The sequence below is a fragment of the Solea solea genome, chromosome 17 (genome assembly GCF_958295425.1).
Source record: "Solea solea chromosome 17, fSolSol10.1, whole genome shotgun sequence".
Lineage (NCBI taxonomy): Eukaryota > Metazoa > Chordata > Actinopteri > Pleuronectiformes > Soleidae > Solea > Solea solea.
The window spans coordinates 11,937,674-11,948,378 of record NC_081150.1 but is presented as its reverse complement, the minus strand read 5'-3'; the positions used below and the strand labels follow the sequence as shown (position 1 = coordinate 11,948,378).

At 41.7% G+C, this 10,705-nt stretch overlaps 1 protein-coding gene across 1 annotated transcript in view; it reads left to right on the top strand.

Annotated features, from left to right (window-relative positions):
• The first annotated feature begins 1,782 nt into the window (after nt 1–1,782).
• The window catches only part of mettl24 (methyltransferase like 24), a 28,035-nt gene continuing 19,112 nt past the window's right edge, over nt 1,783–10,705 (top strand). The window contains exon 1 of the mRNA XM_058613102.1: nt 1,783–2,758. Coding sequence (XP_058469085.1) covers nt 2,435–2,758 — 324 coding nt within the window. The 5' untranslated portion in view covers nt 1,783–2,434. The remainder of the gene's footprint in view (nt 2,759–10,705) is intronic.

Sequence of the window (10,705 nt, the reverse complement as noted above, 5' to 3'; positions counted from 1 at the left end):
TAATCTCATGTGCACCTAATCCGTTTGTGAGTTGACACTTTTCGTCTTGCAGATGAGGTGTAAATTGTCTTGTTCCTCTGTTCTCCACTCATTCTTATGGAGGCTCTAACAGTTTGATTTCACACGGAATATGTTTGCAAACAGGAACACTGTCTCCTGTTTATTATTAGAACTTAAACTCTGCATGATATTCATGTTTTATCAGCACCCAACACCTTTTTATGACATTCATACACTTCGTTAAAAGAGCAAATACATCTCACAGCCTCCGTTTGACCTTTGGACTGGTTTTTCTCCACACTGCTGTATTGGGAGGCTCCAGCGGACTGAGGTCACATGACTTCTCCTATCTGGCCCTCATTTGGGGAGAAAGAGGACAAATGAAAAAGGGGAGGGAAAAACAGCAGAATCACATTAACATAGTTGTGCCAGATCCTAATAAATCATTGCAATGTGTTTAAGAGAAGAAACATCTACTTAGTTTTCTATGGCAAGCCAGTTTCTAAAACGTTGTTCTTGAATTTGTAGCCTCACACATATTTACCTGTTAAACAGTCACAACAGTTTTCCACCACACGTAGTCACAAATGAGTACAAATACAGAGAGTTGTTCTCATCAACACTGCTCTCTAACAAGAATCTTCGCTCACTTGAACTCTCTGCATTCTTTCCTCATTCTCTCATCGCATGAACAGCACCATGATCAACGGTATCAACAGTTGACCCACTTCACTTCAGGCATTCACAGACCTGGAATGACTTCCACGTATAATTCAATCCATATGACGCTCAGGATTCATGGCTACCACATGATGGCAGTAGAGGTCGTCAGTTGTGTGTCTGTGAATATTTTGTCTTTGCCACTCTGCACCAAAACATGACTGATGGTGACTATCATCATTTCCTAACTGTTTATATAATGTATAATTCACATCTGTATAAATGTATAAGCCATAAACAAACAAACATTTTATTTACACTGTTACACAGAACTAGTTTGATTGGCTGTGCCATCACTGTGTGTGATTAGATGTATCTGTATTGTCCTCATGCAAATTGATTAATTAAGTCCATGACTCTTTAACCTTTGACTCAATGATTGGACAGAAGGAGGATCATCTTTGGCGAGGCATTAGAAAAATAACAATTTTCAAGCCAACATCCAAACATAAGAGTTTGTTAATTATTCCACGGGGCTAAAAGAAAACAGCCTCGTCATTGTCTTGCATGTTTTTGTGTCCTTTTTTAGACTGAAATAGCAGCAACATATTTGATAAATTGGTGCACTGATTATTAATTTGTTCATAAACAGCAGCATTAACGGCCTTTGAGAGGAAATCAATGACAATGATAATGAAGTCGACCCAAGACGACAATGAAGACAATGTGATTTCAAGGACAGAGTGAATAGTGGTTATTGGCAAAGAAAGATGACCCTTGCAATAAAATTAAATTATTATTATTATTAGGTTTCAACAGTATGGAAGAGTGTTAGGACCACATGTAAAAAAAATTGAAAGAAAGAAAAAAAATAATAAAACAGCATGAATTCTAAGATTAAAGTCAGAATTCTGAGATTAAAGTCAGAATATAAATCAAAATTCGAGATTAAAGTCAGAATTCTGAGATTGATCTGAGATTTTTTTTTCTTTCTTTTAAATTTTTTTTTACATGTGCCTCTAATACTCTTCCATACAACAGAGAAAAACACTGAAAAGACATAGATTTATGTCATTTAAATATCAAATTTGTGTGTTCTAAAATAATATATATATATATATCAGACTTAAGAATGAATGTGAGCTACTGTAATATCATCCAAGCGGCTGCATGAGAGTTAAGTGAATGCAGATGCTGGGACAGAAACTGTATGGACCCTTGGTGGAGCAGCAGGCCCTGCCCAGAGCTAGAGTTACACAGTAACCCGAGAGTGTGTGGGGCGGGACAGGAGGGAGCAAAGCAACACAAGAGACTGAGTGTGTGTGCGCAAGTGTGATGTGAGTCGCATTGGGAGAAAAAAATAATAAAAGGAAGAAAATTAAAGGGGCGTGTATGTTTGGGGAAGAAGGGGACTTGAGAGAGTGAGGGGGGAGTTCCCAAAGTTTTCAAAGAGAGCGGCACACAGTCACACACACACACACACACACACACTAACATGCACACAGTTGTTCAGGTTGAGATGCAGACTGCACACGTGTTGATCTTGTGAGTGTTTCATTAACTTCACTTCCCCGGATTGATGGTGGACCTTTGGACCTGACGGAGCAAGAGAAGACAAGAGAAGAGAAGAGAAGAGAAGAGAAGAGAAGAGAAGAGAAGAGAAGAGAAGAGAAGAGAAGAGAAGAGAAGAGAAGAGAAGAGAAGAGAAGAGAAGAGAAAAGAAGAATGGGTTAGGAAAATCAATGGACAGACCAAACACCTTCCAGTTGAGGACATGGGACTATCTGTGGGGTTGCTGCTGCGGTTGGGTCTTCTGTTCACTGCTGTGTGCGTGTGTGTTCACGTCTACCTGAGGACAGGATGGTGGAGAACACCTGCACCCCCCGGTTTGGGACGTCCCATCCAGACTCATCAGAAGTTGGGCAAACACGGCAGAGCCAGTGGAGTCTCTGCAGAGGGACAGGAACAGGACAGGAGCATTAAACGGAGAATCTCTTATGTTCGGACGCTGAAAAAGGAAGGTTCAGCGAGGAAGAGAGATGAAGAAAGTGAGGTCCTCTCACCTCCATGCTGCCCCCGTCTCCGCTCACACAGAAAGGTACGCTCAGGTTTAATATCCCATCAATGTCTGGGTTCGTAATTGCCACGATTAACATTGTTGTGAGGTTATCTGATCCTGAATGAGTGTAGTGGAGGACGGAACAGCTCAATAAGAAGCTTTCACTCCATCGCTGTGAGGCGGTGCCTTAAATCTCTGTAATCCCACGAGGGCGATGAAGGAAGAACATGGCAGCAGACTGCGTGCATGTTCAAAGCACGCTCTGATGTGCTGGGGAGATGAAAAGAAGAGTTTGTCAGCAGAGTTTGGCACAGTGCAAAGCTGCCTTTACTGTTCTGAAGTGTGAAATTTGAACAGATGTCAGATCAACACAAACTGGAAATCAAACACAAACACTGGCTGTTTTGTAAAAAAACAAAGTCAGATTTGACAAAGGACAATTCACTTGGAAATGTCTTTTGGAGTAAACACAGCTCTGGGCTTGACCCTTGACCCATGAAGGGTGTGTTAAATCACCAGCTTAACAAAACTCCCACTTATTTCTCTTTCACCGTGCCTCCTTCTTTTTTCCCTCGGCTCTTTTTTGTCGCTCTCTTCAGTGGCCCTTGTTGTGTCATTTGATCTCCGCGTCCATCCGTCTCTCTTTTTGTTCCCTTTTCACTGCCAATGTCTATTGACCCTCCCACTGCCACAACACACCTCAGTCTTGCTCGTCCTCCTCCGGGTTGCATCTCCTCGCTTCTGTTGCTTTGGTGTAAGATCGGGCTTTGTCCGTGTTTGTCTTTAAATCTTTAATGACTTAAACCAACGGACTTTTAAATGCCACGGAAATCACTGCAGGGTTATTATGCCACGCTGAGAGAGATAGGCACTCCTGCACCATCAATAATGCATACCACCATAAGCTCTCGCTCCCTGTTTCTTAACACAGAGATTTGTCTCATAACATGCCCTCGAGGGCCCCTTGACAAAATCTCTGTCATGTACTGCTGCCATTTAATTCTCTCTCTCTCTCTCTCTCTCTCTCTCTCTCTCTTACCTACTCTCTCACTTCTCCTCCCCGACTCTCATCTCGATAATCACTGTTGCTTTTTTGGTCCGTCTGCTTCGCACGTGTCTTTTCTTCGTTCTCACTCATTGTTTTTCATCTCTCCTGTCTATATCAGTGTTAAAATATACTCTCGCCTCCCACTTCAAATTCACATCTCTCTTAGATTCTGTCCTTGTCCTCAGCTCCTCTCCCTCTGTCCTTCTCTTCTCTCTTCTCAGCACATATTAATGCACGGCGGATGAAATAAAGCAGGACTGCTGCTGCTGCTGCTGCTGCTGCTGCTCTCCGCAAAGGATGAGAATGACGCCTCCGGTGACCTTGGTGAATAACAATGAAGGGGACTTCAGGGAGGCTGTAGTTATCGGTGGGCAAGGTGAAGAAGTAGATATTTGTTTGAACAGCTTATTTGCAGTAAAGGTTAGAACATGACACGCCACTCTGAGCAGACAATAAATCTAAAAATGTTGTATTTTATCATTCTGGTTTCTTGAGAATACATCATTCTTGACATTCTGCTGGTCATCAGGTTAGGCGAAAAATTGTATTTTATGTGTGTTATCCATGTCAAATATCACTGGCAGCCTCTTTCACTAAGTTTCAACATGCTCATAGTTTGATTGCGGCAGAGCAATCAAATATCACAAAAGGATTACATTGTTCTGCCCCCAAGGGAAGAAGAAGAAACTAGACGAAACTAGAGTTTGAGCGGTCCGTTGTTCGTCTGGATGTCAATGCCAGCTCACTGCATCAATCATTAAATAATATTTTCACTTTCCTGCTGACAACATCTTTACTGCAGCACAAACAACGACAAGGTGACACGACCGCTCCGTCAACCTCGTTGCACTTTGGAAATGGTTTAAGTCGGGGGGGTCTCAAACTCAGGTGACCCGAGGGCCGCCAAACATCTAATCTGGTCAGGAGGTGGTCGGTCATGTGGGAAAAAAATCTGACTTTTTGGGGGGAAAAAATCAGTCACAGTGGGTGATATGAGCTCACAACTATATCACGATATTCAATCATTATAATATTTCTGACAATACTTTATAGAATTTCAAAATAAAAGTGTTTATTTTGAAACGGGAAATGTATGTAGTTCACAAGACACGAAAATACAACAAGTTTGAGACCTCTAAGGTTTAATTTTAAGTTTGTCTTTTACGTCTCTGCAATATTGTGCCAGAAATCATCCAGATAGATACAACTTAGTGTGGGAAGATGACAGGAAAACACAGAGGAAGTAATAACCAATCTAATGGAAATTTATCTCCACATAAGTAAACTCACACACGTCTCCTTTAATCGTTTACCTTCTGCAGCCTTATCCCTGTGGGGAAAAGTGAGGAGCGATGAGTTGTTTAATTGTAGACAGGCATGAAATGTGTCGTACCTAAAAACAGCAGCAGCGATGGAGGGAGGGAGGGAAAGAGAGACACAGACAGAGGGAGCAGCATTCATTGGAAACTCAGAGCCCTGACTCCTTTAACCCAGTTATAAACACACTGCAAACCCCGAAGTCACAACGACAAACACACAAACACACACATGCAGATGTGCATGATCACACTGACCTACGGCCAATGGCAAGGGGAGAGAACACTGGGATGGATGAGCTAAGCGTGTACCACAACTATGCAGCAGCACTGAGGCACAGTGGTTCTCCATCATGCCAACTCACAGTTTGTATCATAACAAGCTCATAGCAATGCAGTCAGTGATTGTGAAGGAAGACAAACTTATTTTTCCACCTAAAATGCGGAGTATGTGGTCGCAATATGAAGCAGGTGTGTTGTCCATAATGTTATGTGCACATTATGGACAACACACAACTAATGCATGTCTTACCAGCTGTTTTTTTTCCTGCCAAAGTGTGTTTTTGTTGGGATCTCTGCACATATCTGCACATATCTGCACAAAGCATCAGGATAAGCAGTGCGTCAGGGAGTGGAAGTTCTCAGTCTGAAACAAACTGATTGATGACGTTGGACGTTGAGCTGCAACTAACGATTATTTATTTTCATAATCGATTAATCTGTCGATTATTTTCACAAATATGAATCGAGTAATCGTTTGGTATAAATGGTCGAAAAATAAAAAAAAACAAAACGATTTATTTGTCAAATTAACCAGAAGCTGAAACAATCAGAAACCTTGTTTTAATCATGGAAAAAAAAGCTTCAAACTGATTCTTCCACTATTAAAATGGCAGACAGTTAATTTAGTCATCGATTAATAGTTTCAGCTCTATTGGGGTTAATGAATCTGAGGCTGTGCACCTTCCTGTGTCCCGTCTCTGTGTGTTCAATTAACGGACACTGAGGTTTTAAAATTGCCTTAAACAAAAACTTGCATCCACTTAAACGTTACAAAATAAATAAGTAAATGGTTGGTTTAGTCCACGATAGTTCACACAGCAGGGAACAGCTAAACATATTTGATTCTACTGAAGAACATGTCAGGATTATTACAGCAATAGAAACAAGACCATTTTAAACAATTTTTTCTTGTAAAAAAAAATAAAATAAAAAGCGAGAACATTTAAATGTCTTTGTGCTTTTACTCCCTCAAATATGCAAAGTTTTGTCCAAAGGCTACATCCTCAGTTTGCTGCTTGGAAGTGATTTATTCTCATGCGCCCACGACAGAAAGTAGCCAAAAGTAGACATATCCAAATGAGTGTAGAAATGAATTATTAATGTCACACTGATACACACACATAGTCATTTCACTGCATATCCGTCTTATCAATTGTTAATATCCTCGCTCATTGGCGGAAATGGCAGCATTTCAACCGTGAGGTGAGCGCTGCGGAGAAACTCTTCTCCCGGTGTCAGAATTGTTTGAAGAGACCGTCATTCACATGTCACACACACTCCTCCTTAAAGCCCACAGGCAGACAGTAAGAGGGGAAAAAAGAGAGCACAAGAGAACCAAAGCAGCACCATGGATCCTTTCCAGTTCTGATAACATGAAACACCGAGACAATTCACCCAAACTATCATCCAGTTATTTTGAGATGACAGGGGAAAATAAGGCAATTTGTGCAATAGGATAATACTAGATTGTCAGAAATAAAAGTGCGACGTATTCACCGGCAGCTTAGAATCCAGCAGAGGGGATTCAAATAAACTGCATTAACTTTATCACTCCGATAAAGCATAAAACGTCTGATAGCGGCAATTGATTCAGTCAAACAACACGGATGACCGAGAAAGGCCTGCCCTTATATTCAAATTATTTCTTAGATAATTAGATGGCACAAAAGTTCATTTAATTACACAAGGCAAGTATTAATCACTTTTGATTAAATAAACATCAGCGCGGTGATTTCAGTGTTGGGATAAAGAAAGAACAAATAAAAAGGCCACTTTGTGATGTCTGCGCCAACCACTGCCAGCCAGTGTCAACCCCCCCCCCCCCCCCCGTGGAATTTCTAATGCAGAAACCCAGTGACCTCGGTCATTTCTTGGAGAGCTGAAAGCTTAACACACATGAAGGAGAAAGAGAGGGTGAGATGGGGGCTGTTTGAAAAGAATGAGTGGTGTTCACTTCTGTAATCCCGAAGGTGTGACTGGTGTTGGTTCTCAGGCATCTTTAACCTTTTGCTGGGGCATCTGGGGGAAGCAGGCAGTCACAAGACATCATGGACTGAGAGGCTGATGTCACCTGGGTCGCTCATGTTCCACAGCTATAACACATCACAAACAGTCCCTACAGTCCTGTGCAAGTGGAAATAACTTATATATATATATATACACCAGCTGATTCTACAAAAGCAGTCCCCAAAAGCAAAAGGATTCATGACTTTTATAAGTCATTTTTCTTCCCCCCCCCCCCCATCCCCCCGTGAGGTTTGTCATAACTGTCTCGGGGTATAAATCTATATAGAGGGCCAAACAAGTCGGAATATATGTGCTTGGGATTTTTTTCCAGGCAGACACAGCAATTGCATTTTGATGCAATATCATTTTTCGAGTCAGTGTGCCATTCAAAAGGTTTGACTATAAAAACTAAGTGTTGCCGCAGGATATGCTGTATGTCTAATCTGTATAATCTATATATCTGTATATCTGTCTTGGCCTTTCTTCATGGAGTTTGCATGTTCTCCCTGTGTGTGTGTGTGTGGGGGGGGGTTCTCCGGTTTCCTCCCACAGTCCAAAGACATGCAGATATGGGGATTAGACAAACTGGACACTCTAAATTGACCATAGGTGTGAATGTGAGAGTGAATGGTTGTTTGTTTCTATGTCTGGTCCTGTGATGTGTACCCTGCTTTTCACTCTATGTCAGCTGGGATTGGCACCCGTAACCCACACGACCCTCATGTGGAGGATTAAGTAATAGAAGATGAGTGAGTAAATTGCAGTTTTACATGCTGGACGCTCCCTTGACTGTACCATCTGACACGTGTGAGATGATTGACAAGCTTTCTGTGTAGATATGCCCCCTAAAATGCAGCAAAAACAAGATAAAAATTATAATCAGCTCATGTCATAAACATGATACACAAGCTTGAGTTCAAAGTGTATGCACCCTCTGGACATTCAACCAGCTGCATGCACGCACACACACACACACGCACACACACACACACACGTGTGCTTGTGCAAAGAGAAATTAGTGTACAAATGAGTCCAAAAAGAAAACAGGGATACTTGAAGTCATGGCCAAGTTAGGGTGTGAAGCACAAACATAATCAATTCCTTACGCACAGGACGCCCCAAAAAGAAATTCAAACTGTGTCTGTGAAACACCTCTTCTGATCCCTTTTAAAACCTTTAAAAATGTAGCTTCACACATAAGCGTCCTGAAACATGCTGATCAAAACCACATGTTGCTGAAACAGAGGCCATTTTAATGCACTTTATGCTATTGACTGAATAAACAGTGGGTCTGTTGTGTGTGCTCACAGCCATCAGACAAAGACACTCACTGGAGAGGGGGGAAAAGGCAGTGTCAAAATGTCAAATCCAGACTCCCGATTTGAACAATACTCCCCTCACACATGGATGCCTTGTCTGGAACATTCCAGAAAACTTGCAGCCTCCCTCCCAGCTGATATGAATGAGTGCATTGACCTCTGAAATGGGACGCCCCCCCCCCACCAAAATCTCATCCATGCCACTTCTACACTGCACCATCAGGCTAATGGCACTTTGTGTGTCACTGAGACATCTAAGGTTTGCGCGTCAGCGTGTTGCAGAAACCCCGTTTAAGTGGCATTTGGCAAAGACAACAGAGACAGCGAAAGTGACATAGCTGCCACCACTTAGCCCCAAAAGCAACAGAGAAGATCAGTGAACGACAAGGACAATCACTGAAAGAGGTTTAAAACCCTTTGTCTCGATGTGACAGGGCTATTTCTGCCTCTCACACTTGATAATGCATTAAAACCAAGTGACAAACGGACTGCTGGTGGAGACAGTGTGCAGTATTAATGATGACAGGCCTCTAATCTCACAGACAACCGTGAACATTGTCAATCATGCTATGCTGAGGGGATAAATAAACACTATCTTTCTTTCCTTTCCCAATGTTTTTATTCAGTAACGACATCTGTGCGAGACACAAATAGACAAATAAGGGTGTTATAATGAGAGGAGACTTCCCGTCCCTGTTTTTCTACCTACGTGGTCAGGAAGTGAGGATCATATGGTGCTCAGCTTGCTCCCTCTTCTCGCGCCAGTGAGACATCAGACACAGATCTCATATCTGGGATACTGTCCAGGATGACACGCGCACAGATGAACTCAGACGCTAATTCAGGGTTTTTCTGCAAAACTGCAAGACCCCATCTGTCTCTTAAAACAGCGGAGGGCCTGACGCAACGACAACGAAATCAAATCAAGACAACAAGCAGTGTCAATCTTTACTTTATCCGACCCACATAAACACCGACTAGAAGCATCTGTACACGCCGCCATGCATTTATGAACGCACGCATGAGTGACGTTGCCATGATGTGACTGGAAAGGGGTCTGTGTTTCCAAGGCAACAGGCAGTTCCACAGAGATTTAAGTTGAAGGCACTTACCAGGACACGTCAGAAGACGGGGATCATACAAGACAACTTCAATTCATATAATACATATTTATGTTAAAGGAGGGCCGTGTGTTTTTTTTCACATGCGAGCAGTTGCTAGTTATGTTGAGAGAAATGGTCGTAGAAGTCTCTCAGAACAAGCCTTTTCTTCAAGGCGATTAATAATAATGATTCCTCCTTTTGTAATAGATCAGGTTTGAGGGCAAAGCCAAACTGCACAATGCATTGGTTCTCTTCATCGTTTCACATATAAAAGCGAGGTATATACAACTTTTGTATATATATATATATGTATATATATATACACATACACATATATATACATGTATATATATACATATATAAACATATATATATATACAGTATGTATATATATATATATATATGTTTATATGTATATAAAATCAACAACAGCAAAAATCCAGCCTTGCTCTTGGAAGATGGTTGAAGGAGCCAGATTTGATTAAAGTTACATGGATGTAAATTGCTCTTGTCATGTATCGTTGATGAGACAAATTGCTCGGTCATCAATCCACTTAAATTCACTTCACATGGTGTCAGGACGTCAGCAGTGTGTGTGTGTGTGTGTGTGTGTGTGTTGTGCTGTAACAGTGTGTGGAGTCAGTGTCAAATAATAATATTCAACCCTCGGATCATCCGTCCCTCCTGTCGCTCTACCTTTGAGACCGCAGATTAAACTTCTCCTGAGATTACTACCACCTTTATTTTTATTTTATTTAAATAATCGGCGTAATCCACAGCGTTTATTCTGTTTAACCAGCTCTGTGTCTCTTCTGGCAGTGAGCTGGGGTTGGTAGATGAGTCAAGGGAATAGTGAACACTGCAGGAAGTGAAGACAGCTGGGTCTTGTCTGACTTCCAGTCTTTCCATCT